The sequence below is a fragment of the Oncorhynchus gorbuscha genome, linkage group LG07 (assembly GCF_021184085.1).
Source record: "Oncorhynchus gorbuscha isolate QuinsamMale2020 ecotype Even-year linkage group LG07, OgorEven_v1.0, whole genome shotgun sequence".
Taxonomy (NCBI): Eukaryota; Metazoa; Chordata; class Actinopteri; order Salmoniformes; family Salmonidae; genus Oncorhynchus; species Oncorhynchus gorbuscha.
In genome coordinates, this window is record NC_060179.1 from 62665086 (window position 1) to 62687704 (window position 22619).

General features: G+C 44.5%; 1 protein-coding gene across 1 annotated transcript in view; it reads right to left on the bottom strand.

The window, feature by feature from the left end:
- LOC124040185 (transformation/transcription domain-associated protein) overlaps positions 1 to 22619 on the bottom strand; it is an 83762-nt gene that overhangs the window by 42155 nt on the left and 18988 nt on the right. Inside the window, 20 exon segments of the mRNA XM_046357116.1 lie at positions 645 to 766; positions 1009 to 1208; positions 8800 to 8949; positions 9633 to 9761; positions 9948 to 10161; positions 11089 to 11235; positions 12124 to 12234; positions 12449 to 12616; positions 12730 to 12888; positions 13632 to 13838; positions 14107 to 14373; positions 15047 to 15175; positions 16896 to 17094; positions 17322 to 17503; positions 19950 to 20114; positions 20343 to 20462; positions 20675 to 20794; positions 21380 to 21400; positions 22155 to 22223; positions 22349 to 22519. Coding sequence (XP_046213072.1) covers positions 645 to 766; positions 1009 to 1208; positions 8800 to 8949; positions 9633 to 9761; positions 9948 to 10161; positions 11089 to 11235; positions 12124 to 12234; positions 12449 to 12616; positions 12730 to 12888; positions 13632 to 13838; positions 14107 to 14373; positions 15047 to 15175; positions 16896 to 17094; positions 17322 to 17503; positions 19950 to 20114; positions 20343 to 20462; positions 20675 to 20794; positions 21380 to 21400; positions 22155 to 22223; positions 22349 to 22519 — 3050 coding nt within the window.

Consider the following 22619-nt stretch of genomic DNA (forward strand, 5'->3'; position numbering starts at 1 on the left):
TTCTAGATCATTCCACAGCCCTGGTGAATGGGCCTCTAGAGTATTTAAAAGAGAGGAAGAGTAATGTCTCAGCAGTGAGTGTATTATACTGAAGCTACTAAACCATCTACTTATTCAGAGATGTCATCGTGGAGCAGATGCTATGTGGACCGTGATGCGTCAATCATAGTTTTACAGCTTGTTCAAAGTTACGTGACTTACAGAGCAGATCCTCTGTGGACAGGCAGAATGGGAAAAGGGATGGGGCAGTCTTGATGACTGGAGGAGAGGAATGGGGGCGTGGTATTTGTGGTTAGAGGCCGAGCCAGGCTGAATAGCAGTGGGCTGAGGAGTCAGTCGCCTTTCGCTTGGCTGCCTCACCCCTCTGCCACCCTCCCATGTCTCCCTCACACCATGTCCTGTCACTGGAAGACCCTCAAATCCAACCCCCATCATTCTGTCTACCCTATCCCCAACCTCTGTCCCTCCTGCGCAATGGATGAATGGTTTGTGGCGGTGACCTGGCATACTCCTCTCTCTGCACCCGACTCTCTCCATCCAGCCTTTCTCTCTACGCCCCCCCCCCCAATCGATGGGTGAAATAGCGTAGCGGCGCCGAATATTTGCCGTGCATACTCATCCAGGTGATTAATGGGGGTAATTACCTGTAAACGTAATTAACGAGGTCCAGAAATTGGGCGTTTAACTCAAGGTCATCAGGGAAACGCTTCTCTATATAGGTCATCATCTTTACCAGCAGAATGGACTTCTCACGAAGATTGGGCATCTGTGGATGGAAGCGAGAGAGAGAGAGAGAGCAGATTGATTCAGTTCATTTATCTTTAGCTCCCCCCTCATTGTCTCTGCTGGACTCAGAGCAAAGACACCTGTGTAGATGGGTGTTTCCTGGTTCCCAGATTGCTTTGCTGGCTAGTTGTTCTTACACAGATCATTAGCAGAGCATGTCCTGGGTTTTCAGTGTTTGCTAAACGGTCAACAGGGAAACGTGATGAAAAATAGTCCTTTCACCTGGTTTGCTGCCATGGGGGAGTTGTTCTTAACCCACTCCTCCACGATCTTGACGATGGCGCGGAGGATCTTGGCATCAGGCGACTTCTCGATGAGCGACGTGAGGATGACTTGGATGAAGTTCTTCCTCATCTCAATGGACATGACGGAGAGACGACTCTTCACCAGGTCCAGAGACAGCATCACTAGTTCACTAGTCACTGTGGGGAGAGGTTAGAGGTCATGACATAGAATGTTAATTCACTTAACTGCATTCACTACAAAGTGAGTGTAAAATAGTGTGTTTGTGTTCTTTGACAGTGAACATACAGGTCATTAGAGATCCATTTAAAAAGCCTGATAACATCTCACTATCATTACCGGTCTTAGGAAGAGCAGGGATAGAGGTGCTTGGCTTAGGCTCATTGGCTATGACCAAGAGTAAATGCAGTCTCACTGCAGCAGCACCCAGTGGCTACACAAACACTGCAAGACTGAACATGCAGAAAACACTAAACAGGAGGACCATCAAACCTTTGGAGAAACGGTGTAAGGTAAAAAAGTCTGTCTCAGCCAGAGGAATCTCACTGCATCTACAACCAGGAGGTAAATCAGAGCCGTGGTAGATTCCCAGTGAGACCTCTATCATCCCCGTTTAGCAAACACTTCTGTATGGGCCAAACAGACCCGAGGTAGGGGGATATCTGAGCTCTGGGTTCTGAGGGGTTTCTGGAGGTGTCCGGAACACACACACACACATTGTGATTCGACTGCTACACCCTCTCATCTCAGTGTCACACACACGGAATTCCAACTGTTTCCAGGGGGTGCTAAGGTCAACCAGCTGAAATGTCACCCCTGTTTGATGAAGGCTAACTAGGGAAGACTGTATTATAGAACTGGGAAAGCAATAATGGCTGATGACTGGAGGAAATGGAGCAGAGAGCCAGGCAGTGTAAGAAGTAACCGGATGCCATCCCACCTGGGCTGCTGGCGCTGGGTAACACGTCTACTGGGAGACCTGGGACTGGTGGGACTGAGTATATGGTAAAAGGTGAGTATGTGTGTGTGTTAAGGCTCCAGAGTGCAACCATTTAGTTGCATTTTAAGTCCCATTGACTTGGCTATGCGAGCATCTCATTCAAAACTCCCTATTTTTCAAACAGAGTTATCCTGATTCCTACAATGAACGTGTCTGATCTGCCCCTGTACCTGTTTCGCTGGCGGCTGCTGTGATGAGCGAGCCACTCTCACTCCCTCTCCCTCCTGTGCGCTCTAGAGGGAGAGAAAAATGTGTTCTGATTGCGCAACATTTCAAACTGTAAAATTGTTTTGAAAGCACAATGTTTGTTGGATAGAGGATCCCAGCTTGCTGTAGGTATAACATGTATTTCTCAATATCGAGTGATTGGCACCGTTTTAAAACTAACGTTTCTTTACGGTTTTAAGATACAGCGAGCATGCGCGAGTGCATTCTGCAGTGTTTTGTGAGTCAGTGCATACCGGTAGGCCTATATAAGTCACTGGGTAGGCTATGTTCTGTTGTTGGGACAATTCATTTACTGTTATATTGAATCAATTACACAGCTAACTAGGAGCCATATATTATATTTATCTAGTAATCTAGCAAATGTTTTTTTAATTTCCACTTCCTTAAGTGGTGAATTAGTCCCAAATGAATTAGCCGACAGCAGGCATCATCAACTAGATTCAGCCGCAGGACAACTTTTTCTGAAGAGGATGGTCTGAGGACCGGAAAATATTTACAGATACTTTGTAGACTGAAAGTTGACCGCAAGAAAACAAAACATATACAGTGCCGTGCGAAAGTATTTCGGACCACTTGAACTTTGCGACCTTTTGCCACGTTTCAGGCTTCAAACATAAAGATATAAAACTGTATTTTTTTGTGAAGAATCAACAACAAGTGGGACACAATCATGAAGTGGAACGACATTTATTGGATATTTCAAACTTAACAAATCAAAAACTGAAAAATTGGGCGTGCAAAATTATTCAGCCCCTTTACTTTCAGTGCAGCAAACTCTCTCCAGAAGTTCAGTGAGGATCTCTGAATGATCCAATGTTGACCTAAATGACTAATGATGATAAATACAATCCACCTGTGTGTAATCAAGTCTCCGTATAAATGCACCTGCACTGTGATAGTCTCAGAGGTCCGTTAAAAGCGCAGAGAGCATCATGAAGAACAAGGACCACACCAGGCAGGTCCGAGATACTGCTGTGAAAAGATTTCCCAAGCTTTAAAACATCCCAAGGAGCACTGTGCAAGCGATAATATTGAAATGGAAGGAGTATCAGACCACTGCAAATCTACCAAGACCTGGCCGTACCTCTAAACTTTCAGCTCATACAAGGAGAAGACTGATCAGAGATGCAGCCAAGAGGCCCATGATCACTGATGAACTGCAGAGATCTACAGCTGAGGTGGGAGACTCTGTCCATAGGACAACAATCAGTCGTATATTGCACAAATCTGGCCTTTATGGAAGAGTGGCAAGAAGAAAGCCATTTCCTAAAGATATCCATAAAAAGTGTCGTTTAAAGTTTGCCACAAGCCACCTGGGAGACACACCAAACATGTGGAAGAAGGTGCTCTGGTCAGATGAAACCAAAATTGAACTTTTTGGCAACAATGCAAAACGTTATGTTTGGCGTAAAAGCAACACAGCTCATCACCCTGAACACACCATCCCCACTGTCAAACATGGTGGTGGCAGCATCATGGTTTGGGCCTGCTATTCTTCAGCAGGGACAAGGAAGATGGTTAAAATTGATGGGAAGATGGATGGAGCCAAATACAGGACCATTCTGGAAGAGAACCTGATGGAGTCTGCAAAAGACCTGAGACTGGGACGGAGATTTGTCTTCCAACAAGAAAATGATCCAAAACAAAGCAAAATCTACAATGGAATGGTTCTAAAATAAACATATCCAGGTGTTAGAATGGCCAAGTCAAAGTCCAGACCTGAATCCAATCGAGAATCTGTGGAAAGAACTGAAATCTGCTGTTCACAAATGCTCTCCATCCAACCTCACTGAGCTCAAGCTGTTTTGCAAGGAGGAATGGGGAAAAAATTAAGTCTTTCGATGTGCAAAACTGATAGAGACATACCCCAAGCGACTTACAGATGTAATCGCAGCAAAAGGTGGCGCTACAAAGTATTAACTTAAGGGGGCTGAATAATCTTGCACGCCCAATTTCAGTTTTTGATTTGTTTAAGTTTGAAATATCCAATAAATGTCGTTCCACTTCATGATTGTGTCCCACTTGTTGATTCTTCACAAAAAAAATACAGTTTTATCTCTTTATGTTTGAAACCTGAAATGTGGCAAAAGGTCGCAAAGTTCAAGGGGGCCGAATACTTTCGCAAGGCACTGTATATTTGGCTAAAACAATTTCTAATCTGCTAACATTTGTATAGATCACATATAAAAGTGCCTTCAGAAAGTATTCACACCCCTTGACTTTTTCCACGTTGTAGTGTTACAGGCAGGGGTTGGAACCGGTTCAGCAAAAATAACCAAAAGTTTTTTTAAAAGCATGGTAACCAATTAACATTATTTTGTGTTCATGACTTTTTTTTTTTTCTAAGTACAAAAACACAAGACAAGTTCATATTTAAATCTAGCTCCTAAACTTAGTCAGCATTATGTGTAATGTAACAGTCATGGTCAAGGGCTAGCTCTGGTCAAACTCTAAGCAAACTCTTTGAAGGTCAAAAACATTAAAAGTTCCTCCATAAAAGCAACTCCTCTGTTGGTATAACTGTAGGCCTAATACAGATAATGCATGTCATAGCAAGATGCCCAGCGCTTCATGCCCAGCCTTCTCCTCACCCGCAAAATTTCAGTCGTATGTCAAATCAAATTTTATTTGTCACATACACATGGTTAGCAGATGTTAATGCGAGTGTAACGAAATGCTTGTGCTTCTAGTTCCGACAATGCAGTAATAACCAACAAGTAATCTAACTAACAATTCCAAAACTACTGTCTTATACACAGTGTAAGGGGATAAAGAATATGTACATAAAGATATATGAATGAGTGATGGTACAGAGCAGCATAGGCAAGATACAGTAGATGGTATAGAGTACAGTATATACATATGAGATGAGTATGTAAACAAAGTGGCATAGGTAAAGTGGCTAGTGATACATGTATTACATAAGGATGCAGTCGATGATATGGAGTACAGTATATACGTATGCATATGAAATGAATAATGTAGGGTATGTAACATTATAAGGTAGCATTGTTTAAAGTGGCTAGTGATATATTGACATCATTTCCCATCAATTTCCATTATTAAAGTGGCTGGAGTTGAGTCAGTGTCAGTGTCAGTGTGCTGGCAGCAGCCACTCAATGTTAGTGGTGGCTGTTTAACAGTCTGATGGCCTTGAGATAGAAGCTGTTTTTCAGTCTCTCGGTCCCAGCTTTGATGCACCTGTACTGACCTCGCCTTCTGGATGATAGCGGGGTGAACAGGCAGTGGCTCGGATGGTTGTTGTCCTTGATGATCTTTATGGCCTTCCTGTAACATTGGGTGGTGTAGGTGTCCTGGAGGGCAGGTAGTTTGCCCCCGGTGATGCGTTGTGCAGACCTCACTACCCTCTGGAGAGCCTTACGGTTGTGGGCGGAGCAGTTGCCGTACCAGGCGGTGATACAGCCCGCCAGGATGCTCTTGATTGTGCATCTGTAGAAGTTTGTGAGTGCTTTTGGTGACAAGCCAAATTTCTTCAGCCTCCTGAGATTGAAGAGGTGCTGCTGCGCCTTCTTCACGGTGCTGTCTGTGTGAGTGGACCAATTCAGTTTGTCTGTGATGTGTATGCCGAGGAACATAAAACTTGCTACCCTCTCCACTACTGTTCCATCGATTTGGATAGGGGGGTGTTCCCTCTGCTGTTTCCTGAAGTCCACAATCATCTTAGTTTTGTTGACGTTGAGTGTGAGGTTATTTTCCTGACACCACACTCCGAGGGCCCTCACCTCCTTCCTGTAGGCCGTCTCGTCGTTGTTGGTAATCAAGCCTACCACTGTTGTGTCGTCCGCAAACTCGATGATTGAGTTGGAGGCGTGCGTGGCCACGCAGTCGTGGGTGAACAGGGAGTACAGGAGAGGGCTCAGAACGCACCCTTGTGGGGCCCCAGTGTTGAGAATCAGCGGGGTGGAGATGTTGTTGCCTACCCTCACCACCTGGGGGCGGCCCGTCCAACCCTACACTTGTCCGTCCAACACATGTACATAGCAGCTTGCTAAGGAGTGGGCAAGCTCTATCCATTGGTGAAGTAATGCCAGAGGTTTAAAAAGGAATTTTTTTTTTTAAACGGTTCTGAAGTTTGTTTTGCTGGACGGAACGGGAAAAAAATGCTTTCGTTCAGAACGAAATTCGAAAATAATTTTGGTTCCAAGTCCTAGTTAGAGTGAATTTAAAATTGATTAAATTGAGTTTGTCACTGGCCTACACACACAATATCCCGTAATGTCAAAGTGGAATTAGGGTTATTTTTTAATGAATTAAAAATTAAAAGCATAAAGGTCAGTCAATAAGTATTCAACCCCTTTGTCATTGGAAGCCTAAATAAGTTCAGGAATAAAAATGTGTTTAACAAGTCACATAATATGTTGCTTGGACTCACTACCTGCAATAGCGTTTAACATGATTTTTTAATTACTTCCTCATCTCTGTACCCCACACATTCAATGATCTGTAAGGTCCCTTAGTTGAGCAGTGAATTTCAAACAAAGATTCAACCAAAGACCAGGGAGGTTTACCAATGTCACGCAAAGGGCACCTATTGGTAAAAGGGTAAAACATAAAAAGGCAGATATTGAAGATCCCTTTGAGCATAGTGAAGTTATTCATTACACTTTGGATGGTGTATTCATACACCCAGTCACTCCAAAGATACAGGTGTCCTTAACTCAGTTGCCGGAGAGGAAAGAAACCGCTCAGGGATTTCACCATAAGGCCAATGAGGACTAAAACAGTTGGAGTTTAATGGCTGGGAAAGGAGAAAACGGAGGATGAATCAACAACATTTGAGTTACTCCACAATACTAACCTAATTGACAGAGTGAAGGAGGAAGCCTGTACAGAACACAAATATTGCACCCGGTTTGCAATAAGGCCCTCGAGTAAAACTACAAAAAAAGTGGCAAAGAAATTAAGTTTATGTCCTGAATACAAAGCGTTATGTTTGGGACAAATCCAACAACATGTTACTGAGTACCACTCTTCCTATTTTCAAGCATGGTGTTGGCTGCATCATGTTATGCGTATGCTTGTCATCGACACAGAATAGAGCTAAGCGCAGGCAAAATCCTAGAGAAAAACCTGGTTCAGTCTGCTTTCCAACAGACAAATTCACCTTTTAGCAAAACAATAACCACGTGGCCAAATATACACTGCAGTTGCTTACCAAGAAGACATTGAATGTTCCAGAGTAGCCTAGTTACAGTTTTGACTTATATCAACTTGAAAATCTATGGTAAGACTTGAAAATACATTTATTGACTCAGGGGGTTGAGTACTTATCTAATCAATGATAGTGTTTTTTAGCCATATTTTTCTTTACACATGTTTTAATTTTTCTTCCACTTTTACATTACGGAGTACTTTGTGGAGATCGCTGATGTTTTTTTTGTTTTTTTTTGTTTTTTTTACAAAAATACATTTAAATATTTTTTTTCTTCATTTTAACAAAATGTGTAAAAAGTCAAGGGGTGTGAATATTTCTGAAGACACTGCATCTTTATTATGTGTGGGAATCCTATAAAACAGACTTCCAAAATTAAAACCATTTGGAGCTGTTTTGCTGGTGTTTAAATATAAATCAATTAAATAAAAGTAATAATTTAAATCTGCAGGCCACCAGTTGGCCTACTGCATGTGATATTAGTTGGCTAAAAAGATGTATGCAAATGAATCTATTGAACAAAATAAAAATAACTTCTATTTTGACAGTAAAATAAACTCAGTGTACAAAACATTAAGAACACCTTCCTAATATAGAGTTGCACACCCCCCTTTTGCCCTCAGAACAGCCTCAATTCATTGGGGCATGGACTCTGCAAGGTGTTGAAAGCGTTCCACAGGGATGCCGGCCCATGTTGACTCCAATGCTTCCCACAGTTGTGTCAAGTTGACTGGATGTCCTTTGGGTGGTGGACCATTAGTGATACACACGGGAAACTGCTGAGCATGATAACCAAGCAACGTTGCAGATCGACTTTTCAAACCGGGGAGCATGGCACCTACTACCATACTGCATTCAAAAGGCACTTAAATCTTTGGTCTTGCCCACTCACCCTCTGAATGGCACACATACACAATCCATGTCTCAAGCCTTAAAAATCCTTCTTTAACCCGTCTCCTCCCCTTCATCTACACTGATTTAAGTGGATTTAACATGAGACACCAATAAGGTAGCATAGCTTTCACCTGGATTTACCTGGTTAGTCTGTCATGGAAATAGCAAGTGTTCCTAATGTTTTGTACACTCAGTGTATAGAAACTATAGTCTATTGTCAACCAAAAATCCATGACAATCACTGCTTTAAGTTGGACATGTTAGATGCAACATTTTTATCACCATGAATAATTTATGAGGATTACGGGGAAAAAATGTATTGCGTGACACTGCGGCAAAATGTAGGTGTGACCAAATGATGGGCTGGTGCCACCAACTGAAAAAGTAAATAGCTCCAGTGCCACGAGGGGGAAAGTTAGTCTGGAGCCCTGTGTGTTAGTGTCTCTGAATGCGTGTGAGTGTGTGTATTCCCAACCTGTGCTGGCCTCGGTGGGCCCGGGGGTGGCCTGCTGGGGACTGAGGTGTTCTCGGACCATCTTTTGCAGCGAGCGCATGAACACAGAGATGAGCCTGTCAATGTAGCTGGAGTTGTAACTACAAGCCGACTTCAGAATCATCAGCGTACCTGGGAGAGAGAGAAAAATACATTCGAGACACTACCACTGTCTCACACTAAAGACATTTTTGGAGGAAATCGAACCAAATGACAGAAAAAGCATGCGGTCTCCTGTAGAGGGGAGACGAATGTTAAAATGTCACCGTCGGCGAGACATGCATCATACCAGCAGTGTGTGTGTGTGTAACACAACCCCTCAAGGAGAGGACAGGGTATGAAAGCAGTTATTGACCACTTTTGCGATTTCGGGAAACGGTATCAAATAGCGTTACCTTTAGAGTGTTCTCCAATAGCCATCTCACTTTGTGCCACTTAAATAAATAATGCCACCTCCATGTAAATTGAGACTTTATTCTCATGCATGAAAAATAAGCTTTTCAGAAAAAATTCTGACATCAGGTTTAAACCTGATATTAGAAGTAGTGAAAGAGAAAAATCTGGCTTTACCTCCACAGACTGACTGACCTGTGCTGCACCGTTCATTTAACCAAACGAGCTGTTAACCCACCCAGCATAGACCACTGCTTTAGATTTAAACGACACCTGCTCCTCTAATTACTGGATGGAGAGATGGTGTGCGCAGGCGCGCCTGAGAGAGCGAGAGCATGAGTGATTGAGTGAATGAGTGCAAGGGAGAATAAGAGACCGACAGAGAAAGTAAAAGTGTGTCTTGGTTCTGGTAGGTGTCTTACCAAACAGCTGTGTTGGGTTAGCACTACTGGTGGCCTTTTCATAGTTGGTGAGGCCCTCGTAGATTACTTTCCCCACCGCTGCATACAGACACTCCAACTCCTCATACTTAGATGCCACAGTTGACGTGCCTAGGAGAGGAACAGAAAAAGGCAACATATTTGATTATAGTAGAATAAAGTTTGGCTTATTGACTCAAAACGCAGTTTCCCAAATAGGCGTGTCTGCAGCGGATTCCTTTTGGGTCACAGGAAAACTCCTAAAAGTATGTCACAGCAGACACTGGTCTGGGATCTACTAATACAGCTGGGACTCACTGGGCTCGGTGGGGAATACGCTCATCAGTCTGGATAGCAGGGAGTGGACGGCCCGCAGGACTTTGGTGTTGCCGCAGGTCATGCAGGCAGCAATGCCCCTCTGGAGGGGCTTGAAGTGGGTAAGGATGGCTGGGGACTGGAGTACCGTCAGCAGGAAGCACAGGATCTCCAGACCAGTACAGATGTTAGAGAAGTTAGCCTGGGCTGGCTGCTCCTGGAGGAGGGAAGAGAGGGAGAGGTGGAGAGAAATAGAATGTGAGTGCAGGGTAATACATCAATCCTTTTGGAGTGCTGTCAATTTCACGCCATCTAGTAGAGAGAGAGGAGAGAAGAGAGATATAAAGATGATTAGGAGCAGACCATTTGGTCTAATGTGTAATAATGAACAAGGTGACTCGGTTGATAAGGCTCTGGTCTAAGTTAAAAGGTATTGATTCAGCGCTGCAGGAACAGAATAAGGCCTAGTCTCTGGTGTGTTTCAGATAGAGGTGTGTGTGATGCCCTCTCCCACTGTCCCTTTAATGACTGACATGGCAGTACAATGAGATGAGAAAGGGCAATCTGATTTACAGCGTTGTTCATTGGTCTGGATAAGACTGCTGGACATGTACTGTTCAGTCCCACCCCCCAGGCAAGGTTGGGGCTTGGTTTGAGGGGGGCTGCAGTGACCCACAGAGAGAAAAAACAATCATTGTCAGACATTTGGGGTTGCCCTCAGATAAGCTTCCTAAGACAAGGTTATGAATAGGGAGGAGGAGTGGAGGATGGGACAGTCAAGTCAGTCCGGGTGGATTAGTTATCTCTCCTACACTGAGTGAGGCTGCTGCTTCAAATAATGACAGGGAAGTGATAAGGGACAAAGGAATTAAAATAGGAAGACAAACTTAGGAGCTGAGGAAAACAACTGACTGAAGGCCAAATCCCAGGAGGAAACTTGGCAAGAACATACTTCAGTTACTCACTCATTGAAAACACAGCTCTACATGGTGGATTTGAGCTGATGCATGTATGATGTGAGTATTAAAAATCATTTCTGGGAGGCACGATAAAGCAATTTTGACCGAAAGAGAAGTAAAACCTCAATGTGAAACCAAAATCAACAACTAGAAAGCCAGAAGCGGAGATTTCTGTGAAGCCTTACCACAGTCATGAGGAGTTTGTCAAACCACTGTAGTTTGAGCTCAGCTCTGGGCCACATGTCAGGGCGGAGGGCAGTCTTCATCAGGCTTACACAGCGACGGGACAGGAGCTCACCTGGAGACCCCGCCACGTTGGCACTGTCATTGACCTGGAGGACACATCATAATCATCATAGTACAGGTTTTTCCATTTATGTTTAGAGGTTAGACAGATTGGTGTCACCTCGTTAGTCGGTATACGTTACACCTGTGCTGGTTGCCATCTTGTTAATGGGAAGGTGTTTGACCTGTGCTGGCCCAGGTGCTATTTAAGAGTGGCTGGCCCAGTGCTCCAGTTGCCTAGAGAGATGTGGAGGGTCAACACCTTTAGTTGGCTCTCCCTGTTTGATTTCTAGAAAAATCCTCCCTGTCTACATCATTTTGCTCCTCCTTTTGGTTTGCTTCCTGTCTTTAAGTTTGGTGTAGGTTTTTCCTTTGTTTGGCTCTTAGTGCACGCTCATTGTGGGTGTCTGTCAGGTCCCGGTTGTTGTTGCTAATCAACTTTCAGTGGACACTCCCATGAGTGTATTTCAGAACCCTCCTAAAACCCCACTGTTTGTTTGTTCATCAGTGACTTTGTTAGTTCCACTTCTGTTTGAGCAACCTTGTTTTTCTTGGGGAAAGTAACAATCATCATTATCGTCTTCCATTGAAAATAGACAGAGGTTAATTAAGGGTCCCTGGGTCTTGTGAAACAAAATGGAGAAAAAGCAGCAGCTGTTTCAGTGTCAGACAATTGTAATATAAGTAAAAATGAAGCACATTCAGAGACTGCTACACATGGCATTTATGTACAATGGTGCCCAGAGGAGGTGGTGACATTCTTTGCCAGTTCTATTTCAGGTTAAGCCCACAGATCCAGAACCAAGGACATGTCCCTCTGCAAGTCCAGGGGTGAACATCTGCTGCTGCTACCAAGGCCTGCTCTGACTGACGCAGTGACCCGGTGGGGTACCTGGGGCACTGTGTAAGCAAGGTGATCATGACAAAGGTGTTACCTGGCAGGCGATGCGGATGAGGAAGTTGACCACGGTGTCTGTGTGTTGTTTCTCCACTGGCTTGGTGAGGAGAGTCTCTGTTACCGGCATGGATGTACTGCGGCCAAACACCTACACACACATGGGACAGGGTGAGGCCAAACACCTACACACACATGGGACAGGGTGAGGCCAAACACCTACACACACATGGGACAGGGTGAGGCCAAACACATGCATATTCCACCTAGGCAATCAGAAGGCATGGTGGAGCTGTTACCTAGACCCATCAGGATTTCCTGACCATGTGACTGGAGAAAATAAACTGTTCCCTCCTGATACATACACTAGTGCTGGGCGGTGTTACCGCGGCGACAGCTCCAGTGGCGGTACGGAACCTCTTGACGTCCTGTCCGGCAGCAGAGTCCATGGAGAGGCCTCTCTTCACCCCCCCAGTACCGCCTGCACTGGTCCCCTCTCCACTACCACCTGGGTCGGCCCCCTCCGCCTCCGGCTAGGAAAAATGAATCAAATATCAAAATCAACTTTCTACAGTTGTAAAAGGAAGAGTATCGTAGGTGAAACAATTAACGTGTTCTATCCTATTAAATGGGTCTGCACGCGTACCAGTGCGTCTTTGATCCTCTGTAGTTCCCACTTGATGACAACCTCAGCCAGGTCCACAGCCAGCTTCCTCTGTTCAATAGTCACACTGGGGGTGAAGCCCAGACGCTGCATGGCACTGATCATGTGCTGCACCAGGTGGTGACGCACCGGGTAGTACACCTGGGGACAGGGGGTGCGTGGTTAGACACCACATGGGAGAAAACAGTGGGACAGGGGAAATACATTGTGTGTGTGTTCATCTAAGCTACACAGGTATGCTTGGGACTCTAGATACCATCGATTTAAACTGTGACAAAGCCCACACACTTATTAGGCCTATACTTAGCCAGAGAACACACTCAAACCCCAAAGGGTCAAGCACAGAGGCACACACAGACAGAAACGCTCTGAAGAGGGTGCCTCTATGACACTCCTATCGGGAGTGCGGTCAGCATTGTCAGATGATTAGAGCTGTTCAGATGGAGTGATTATCTGATGGGTGACAGGGACTTCAACCCCAGACAGAAAGCACAGCTAAGCCCTGTCTTCATGCATACACACTGCAGAGAGTGAGATGAGCTTCCTGTCCAAGTGCAGTCTACACTGTCAAGAGATCATCAGATGGAGACGCATGCACACTACTCTAGGCACATGTCCATTGTGACAGACTCATCTCTCCAGGGTAATGATGATGAGCGGTCTCGGTCAGAGAGCAGTGTGTCAAAGTGCCACAGATCAATCTACAATGAACTTGACCAGGCGTCAGTCTACAGTTCTGAACAGCTGGCTGGGATCATGATGAAGGGTGTAGGAAGCACAAGGGGGGAAACCCATAGAATTAGTAGATTCTATAAAGTAGAATTATACAGAAAAATCCACCCTGTGTGCTAGGATGTGTGTGTGCGCGAGCGTTTGTTACGCACTCTGAAGTGCTGGACGATAAGGTGCAGTATATGGACAAGTTGAGGGACGGTGTGTCCCTCCTCCACGATGATCTTGCGTGTCCAGTGGGTCAGCATCTGGTGTCCATCCTCCATGCGGGCTGGCACGGCCGGGGTCAAGATGGCCATAGCCTGGCGGACGATAGCCCTGGCCTCCATAGTGTGGGCCTTCAGCAGGCTATGGAACACCTAGATACACGCACAGGTGGAAGAAATGTGATCATGTCAAATGTAAAACGTTAGGGCATAAATCAGTGAGCAGCTATCCTTTGTAAATTGGATTATGCAGCCTAAAAACAGGCCAGCAACCTCCAAGAATGGTGCCGGTCAAGTGCCCTCCACATCAATGTGGACAAGACAGAAGAGCTGATAATCGATGGCAACAACCTGCCACAATATATTAATTACAAGCTATTTCACAGAAAATTCCACCTATATTCAAAAAAAGTAAAGTAACCTGCAGTACGATCTTCTTGTGGATGGCGAACTTGGCGATGATGTGTGCCAGGAGTAGGTGGCCGCTGTACTTGCAGGCAGGGTCAACACAGGCCTTGGGCAGCAGGCATGGCCAGGCGAAGGTCATGAGGCGCCGCAGCTTGCTGTTCCGGGACTTGTTGTTGTCGTGGATGTGGTGGGGGGCGTGCTCCACCAGGAGAGTAGAGAACTGGAGCAGGTAGATACGGAGGGAATCTAGGAGGTCTGCCTGCTTTTCTGGATCCAGGACCTATGAGAGAGAGAAGATGGATGTATTACATATTTCTTGTCCTTCAAGACATTTCTCCCCACAGAGAGAAGGGCAAGGAGAATATGTACATTCTATAGGTATTTTTTTGAAAGCAACTGATAATTTAATTAATAAATACAATATAATCTGATTTGGGGGGGGCAGTGGCATTTTTGGCAGTGGCATTTTTTGGCAGTGGCATTTTCCACAAAGACTTAAAATGCATAATTTGTCATGTAGAAAGGTGGAGAGAGGAAACGAGTTTAAAACCCAACCAGACGATCAGATCCATACTAGGTCTGGTGTTGGTCAGACAGTGAGTCAGGGACTATGATTAGATCGTGTTCAAGACAAACAAAACCGTGACCTTTACTGTTGCCACGGTGACAGTACTGCCAGGCAGGCCAGAACATTACACACTGCTCTGATGGATGGACAGAGTGATGAGAGGAGAGGGCAATAGGATGAGAGCAGGAAGAGGGGGCAATATGGGCAAGGGAAAAGAGAGAAGACGATCAGAGAGGATCAGAATAAAAGGAAAAAGAGGTAGCGATGGATGTAACAGATGATGAGGGAGAAAGGGATGAAAAGAGGAGAGAAGGACAGGGGTGTAGAGAAAGGATAGGCCATCCATGAAGAGTCTTGAGGGCGAGGCGTTGGTTGGTTTTTATACCTTGGTGATGAAGACGCTTGTGATGCTCTCGGAGTTGTCTCCTTCTGGGTTGGGTGGTCCCAGAAGCTGCTCCCCCTCCCCCTTCTCAAAGCTGTACAGGAACGCTGGATTCAGGATGTGCTGCAACACCTGGGACAGAAAGAGACCGGTTGTATAACAGATCCACACTTAAAGAAGAGAACTTCTCTAACGGGTGTGGTCTTTTTTAAAGGTCTATAGAGGAGATAAGAGCAGGAATTTCAGTTAAATAAAATTCCATGTTGTTTAAAAAACAATGTACATTGGTCATTTAGCAGACAATGTAAATCTGATCAAGAGCGACTTAGTCAAATATTTTAATCAAAAATAAATCAATACAAAGTACAACTTAATCATTTAAACTCCTCACAATAACAAGAGCATATATCAATGGTAGACATTGAAGACAAAGGAATGATTAAGCAGTCAGCAGCAGAATAACTGAGCATTTATAGGTACCATCCTAATGAACTAGTCTCCACCCTATACATCATGCTCTAGGCAGGACATATTTTAATAGAGGCATCATGTGGCAGCATATGCTCCGACGCTGCCATTAACACACACAGGAACAGATAATAGGGAGAGGAAATGCGTAGCGCCACGCTCTCTTATTTGGTCTCATATGTTCCCATTCATTTAGAGTGTCTGTGATATCAATCATACAGATGTCGCCCAACATTACTTTATTGCCATTAGATGATTAGTGTCCTTCTACAGCGCGCGTGTGTGTGTCTCGCTCTCTCTCTAGCGGAGACATTAGCATTATCTATTAAAGCAGAGGCAGTGCCTGTGGCTGAACCAGAGAGAGAGTGTGAGAGATATGCATTATGTTAAATCGTCCAGATGTTAGACTAGGGGAGGAGGACTACTAGAAAGAACAGCGGTTTGTTAGCAACAGTGGTCCTAATATTTCACCATATGAGAATAGGCCTCCATTTCTGCATCCCAAATAGCACCACTTTCCCTATATAGTGCACTACTTTTTACCAGAGCCCTATGGGCCCTGGTAAGAGTAGTGTGCTATAAAGGGAATAGGGTGCCAGTTGAGGCACATCCTATGAGTGTGGAGGTCCTGGCTGCTCTCTCAGTTAAGGTGAAATATCCAGACCTCATCTGCCTGGTGCTATTGCACAGCACACCTTTTCTCCCTATAGAGCCTTGTTTTCAGGAAAATGCTTAGAGTAGAGATATGGGCGATATGGACAAACATCCATATTGGATAAATTGCCTGAATTGATGCAAGAACGAAAAATAGAACGATAAGTTAAACATTAATGTGCACTTCAGCTTTTTAGTTAATAACACTTTCAACTACTTCTAGTAATTTGATGGTTGTGGCAACAGTTGTACCATTAACAATCACCCATATTAGCAAATTCATGTCAAACTTTACAGTTCTCTAGTACAGACTACTTATTGTAATGAACGATATCAGAAAAATGCATGCGATAAGTCATTGGTGTGTCAATGTTGATAATTTTCTGTTTATCGTCCTAGCTCTAAACACACTCAAGCACTAGCACACACACACAGACAGCATCTGCTCTTCGCTAGAGAACAATTAAGAGGATGACTATATGAGCAGCATAATTCATCAGGGGGAGAACTGGCGCTGCACCGCTGAAATTTAAAAACTCTGCAGTTCAGCAGGGAACACTTACGAGTTTGTGAAGAATTTAGCCATTTAATTACAGATTTTTTGCTTTTATTATAATGGTCTTTCACCATTTATTTGTCAGTGTGAGTGAATGCATTTGAGGGGATGCTGTGTTCCCATATACATCTGTGTGTGTGTGAAAGAGTGCAATAGCGAGAATGGGTTGGTTACCTTGGCTTTGAGCTCATCGTTGAAGTGTGGGTCGTTGAACTCTACGAAGCGGAAGAAGAGGGCTCGTTTGTGAGCGATGCTGTAGTTCTTAGGGATCTCCTCCTCCATGTAGTCCTTTAGGAAGGTCATGTTGCACAGGAAACGACCCGTGAACGCCCTCAGCAGCTGGAACAGCAGCTCGATCTCATTGAAGTTTCGTCTGGGGGGGGCAAGGAGTACAAGTACAAATCCTTTGATTTTTGTAGAAGTCATTCATCAATGTCTGAAGATTTACATGAATGCTCGAGGTTACACAGTCAAGGATGCATTTCTCTCAAGCCTCTTGAGTTAAGAAATATTGACAGTGGTAGTGCAACTGATGCATATTTGCAGTAGCTGAGCAGGCATTAAGCCAGCACTATCATGGCATGTGTGTGAGGTACATACTTGCAGTAGCTGAGCAGGCAGTAGGCCAGCAGCTTGGGCTCCTTCCAGTTGATGGCGGCCATGTTGTCTTTGCGGTGTCGTTCCTGGAAGGCCTCGCTGACCCAGACCCGTCTAAGCTGGCTGACCAGAGAGTGCTGGCCCGCCAACCAGCCCTCCTCATTCTTCACTATGATGCTGATAATCTGAGGAGTGAAAGAGGAGAGAGAACAGTAGACTCAGGTGTGAGAAGGTATAACAAACTCACTCTGTTGGAAAACATTTGATAAGTGTAAGTAGGGCTGCGGCAGTGACAATTTCATCAGCCGGTGATCATCTAGAAAATAACTGTCAGTCTCACAGTAATTGACCGTTAATTAACAAACATTTAGCATATCCTGGCTTCCACATAGCCTACAAGCCACTGATGCAGACCTTAAGAACATACATTTTAAAAGTCTAATAAATCCATGTAATATATGCTAAACTTCACAATAAATCAGCTCTAAAGAAACATAAGTAAATGTAGTCTATTTCAGAATAGCATACTCTGAGTTGTCTTTATGTTAGGCCCTGATCTGGCTATGCCATATGGCTGTGGGGTAAACTAGCTCAGATATTTGATATTATATATATATATTCTGTGGCATTATTTTATAGTACGAAGAATACAATTGAACAAAGCTGAAAAAAATAAAGGATATTTTCTCCAAACGATTTGAAGGAGTGTACACATGCAGCTATTCTGTGTTGAGCCTTTAACAAAGAAATAGGTATTCCTATATGCTTAATTTAGAGTTATTAATGTAAGTATTAATGAATGTTCTACAAAGGTTAGGCTATATGTTTAGATGTTTAATACATTGTAAGGCTGCATGATGCGAGTCTAATGATGATTTGAAAAAAGTAGCTTGAAAAGGCATGAGCTCTGCTTTGTTTTTTTGCGCAAGCTATACACACACTACATCGGTCACTCATTCACAATATGACAAGCACTTGATAATGCCTCAAATTTCCCGGCAGCATTCCCTTTGTATGGCCATAATGCCCCCCAAAAATACCATGCCTTTTGCAGCCCTTCTCCCTAAATGCTTCCCGCTCCAAAGCCCTTCTCATCTCACTCACAAGGCTCTCCATCACGTGATCTGGTCTTTCTCACAGGCTACAAGTGAAGACAGACACATCGGGGACGCAACTGCGCCTGTCCTTATCCAATTCTGAGGTGCATGTTGAAGATATTGGAAGAACTGTCCACATTTACTTTTTCAGCCAACAAGAGGAGTAGGCATAACAAACAGCAAAGCACAAGCCTATGTCATACTGTCCCCCATAGTACAAAGGTCGACCTATTCTATTCGAGAAATAAATATTCCAAACATAGTCTGGGACAGTTGTGGGATGCGATAGACCCAAATTAGTACAACCACTAGCATAAAAAAAAAAAACGTTTTTACGCAATGTGGCTAATGCAACAGATCAGAACATTTAGCCAAAAATGCTGATAGTTTATTTCTTCACATTATAAGCGCAGCAATGTGCACACAGCAGGAGGTTATAAGCGTAAATATTAAATTAGCAGGAAAACACCATTATCAAAAGTGACCAGAAATGGGATTATGCATGTAATGCTATTATTATTTTAAAAAAGGTGCATTTATGGTGAAAATTAACTTACCCAACTTGAAACTCACGTGCTGCATATGTATGCTAGTTAGGCTCTACAATCCTTATAAAGCGGATAATGTGCTTAAATTTAAAGAAGTTATTTGGCCACTGTAGTTGTGATACAAACCTTATCAAAACATAGGCATATGGGCCAACATGACGTGTGCGACTATGATATGAAAGTAAAAAAAATATTTAAAAAGAAGGTATACATCGTTTCTTGCCTGCGCTGGGCATCATTCACAAGTGATAGTGTGATGGGTGACAATATTAGCCTATTATTGATTTCATCTTGTCTTTACAAAGAGTAAATAATAAATGTGTGAAATTTCTTTTGTACAATGGACCATTATCATGCACCTGTCTTGAAACGGGCAGCGGGGGAAAATACATGTCAGCGATGCACTTAAAAAGCAAATGGAGGATGCTTTTCCTGTGGTTAATTTTCATGCCAGCCATATAAAGCTATACTCATTTTGTAAATATAAGCAATGTGCTTAATATTAGGAAAGTTGAAAAATAAATATAGTAGCCTATGGAAAGCTGATGTTTTAGTAGAGGCCATCACTCTTTTTTCTTAAGCAATTGCATAGCCTATTGAAATGTTGCCCAACATGCACTCATGAAGTGTTTGATTAGATTTTCAAAGACATTTGCATTGATGTCAGAGTGACTAGAGGGACAATAGAGTGCTGAGTACCAGGCAGTTAGCCAGTTTGGTAGACTACTAATGACCAGCAGCAGCATCAAAGCTTGTAGAAGCTTAATTACTGTGACTAAACGGTCACATGGAATTTGACTGCCTTCATGACTCGTGATCGTATTACCGCCACACCGGCGGTCACAACAGCCCTAGGCGTAAGCAACATGGCTGAAACTAGCCTGTCAGCAGTAGATTAGCATGAAGTGTCATGGGGTAAGGAATGTGTGTGTGTGCGTTTAATGGAGTGCACTCGTGTCCAAAGCTGTGCGTGCGTCCTCACTCACCTTGATGGCCTGGAACTGCAGGTCAAGCCGGGCTGTGTTGGTGGAGGGGGACCCAGGTCTAGCGGTGGCTGCGGTACCAGCAGGGACCAGCAGGGGGGCGAAGCGGCTCGGGTTGGAGGCTAGCACGTCCCTCAGGGGCTTGGCTTCTTTATGCTTCAGGAAACTCTGGAGCACAACAGTGGAGAGGGGATTAAGAGAATGGGAAATATAAAATTAATTTCTTACAGAGATCCATAGAGCAAACCAGCTTAATGAGAACACCCAGAGCAAAATGTTAGCAGCCAAAACGGCACTTGTATTTGGCAATTGTTTTCACACAGGGATTCCTTGACACAGTTTAAACCTGGTAGACAATGTGCCTGAGGCTCTTAGGCAGGAGGGCATTTGTCTCACCATGAACATGCGGCTCCACTGTGGGTCATTGAGTGTGGCCTCCATCATGAACAGCTCTACGGTCTGGGATGGGTGACGCGTCAGGAACTTGATCAGGGGCTCCCTGAACGGACTGCCAGCCTAGGGGGGGGGGGGGGGGGGGGGGGGGGCAATAAGTTAACCATGTCCATGACAATATAAAAAAAAGTGTTCATTAAATGGACTGAAAAAGAAGTGGAAGGCAACTATAATTCAGAGGTAGATGGAGAGGTGGAATGCGGAGATTAGAGGGAGAGAAAAAGAGAGAGGAGTGGAAGGATGGAGAGAATTGACGGGAGAGAAGTGCTTAGTACCTCTATAAGCATGGCCCGCTCGGTCTTCATGACCACTTCCAGCAGAGGTTTGACCAGAGTCTGAGGAGCTGCTGGGATCAGGTGGAACAGGTTGATAATGGCCGAACATATCTTCATCTCCTAGAGAGGGAGAGGACAAGAGGGAGAGAGGGAAAGTGGAGGTGAGAAAATAAAATAGTACTAAGTCATCTTTACCAACATCTTGAACAGACATCTTGATTTTGCAGTAACTGTAGAGATACACTAGCCCAATACCAAATGGACCCCTTAGTCCAGCCTAATCCCTAGACACTTTTTGAGATCTGAGAGGATTGGCTAGAGCTCCACGAGTACTTAGGGAGTAGGGGCCAATTTGGAACTGCGCGACAGGGCATTTCTAAGGGAAAACAGCTTCAGGGGATGAGGAAGTGATGTCACTAGTTGGGGAGTGGTGATTGGTTGTTTTGGAATATGGATGAGAGGGGTTGAGAGTACCATCTACAACTTGCTGACTTCAATGATGATTGATTTCTATGACTTTACTATTAGTGACTCTTATATGACATTAAAATTTAAATGGGGTCATAATAAACTGAGTTGGTATAAACATTTTGATACGGTATAGCACCAGGTAGGGTTAATGTTAAGCAACCAAACACAACAGACAATACAATCCACCAGCACTACCACAACACTATGGGGGGGCAACATTGGACCCAGTCTCACCTCAACGCCCTCCAATGCAGGCTGTGCCGGAACGGAATGGGAGAGAATGGAAAGAGTCAGCAAAGCAGTGTGTGTGTGTGTGTGGGGAGGGGGGGTGCATGAAGGATGGAATGGAGTGGAATGAGTGTGTGTGTGCAAATATTCAGACAGTGGCAAAGACCTGAGGAATCTCAAACATTTTCATACTGAACAGGGGAGAAAAAACAGGACAATTGGTTAAACAAACTGGTATAGTTGTGCTTCCTTCCTTATCCCTCTATCCACTCTCTACCCCTCCTTAACCCCCCCTCACTCTCCTCGTCATCCCTCTTATCCCTCCCTGCCCCCCCCTTCCTCCTCATCCCCTCTCTCCCTGTTCTCCTGTGCGGTTGACCTGGTGGTCCCTGCCTCATTGTCAGTAGCAGCCCTCAAAGAGAAGAGTAGTGGCAGGCGAACAGAGGGCCAATTTACATCTCATTACCACTACGTTTGAGGAGCGCAGAGAGAGGAAGAGAAAAGAAAAGCAGGAAATAATGGATGCTATTTCTGCGGAGGCTGACGGTGGACGGTGCATCTTTCCCCCCTGCAACACCTCTTCTTCCCCTTTACAAGGTTATCTGTCAGAGATAACGAGTGGAGAGACGGTGGCTGGGCTGCTGGCTCTGCGCTCTGGCTGGCGCCTAATTAATCATTGATTGTAATATGGCCACTCACTTCTCATCTGGAGCAGGCCTCACTGAGGAGCTGTCAGGGTGCATGTGTGTTAAGTCATCTTCCTATATGTGTTCATACTCACACTGCCATCGCTGCGCTGGCCTCCCTTGTGAGTTATGACTACCACCTCCATCCACTTCCTAAGGTGTTGCTGAGAGAGAGATGAATCAGATATTTAATCATTCATTTATTCAAATTGATGACGACCTCCTTGATGCGTTAATAGAGACTTAATAAATAATGTTTAGCCCAAACTCAGCAGCCTTCCTTCTTTACCATCATCTGGTCACAGAACTTGTCGTTGAAGGAGTTGGGGAAGAGGCGTGTGACCGAGGTGAGGCGGTTGACCACGTTGAGGGTCAGACTGCGGTAGTCCCCCAGCATCATCAACAGAGGGCGCATGTGGGTGTGGATCTGGTCCACCTCGATGGTGGCCCCTTCCAGGAACTGGGAGACAGAACAAAGAGAAAAAAATACATTCCTTTAACCATAATCATTTTTCAATTCAGGTCATTCTCAGCAGAAATCATGGCTTATTCTCACCAAC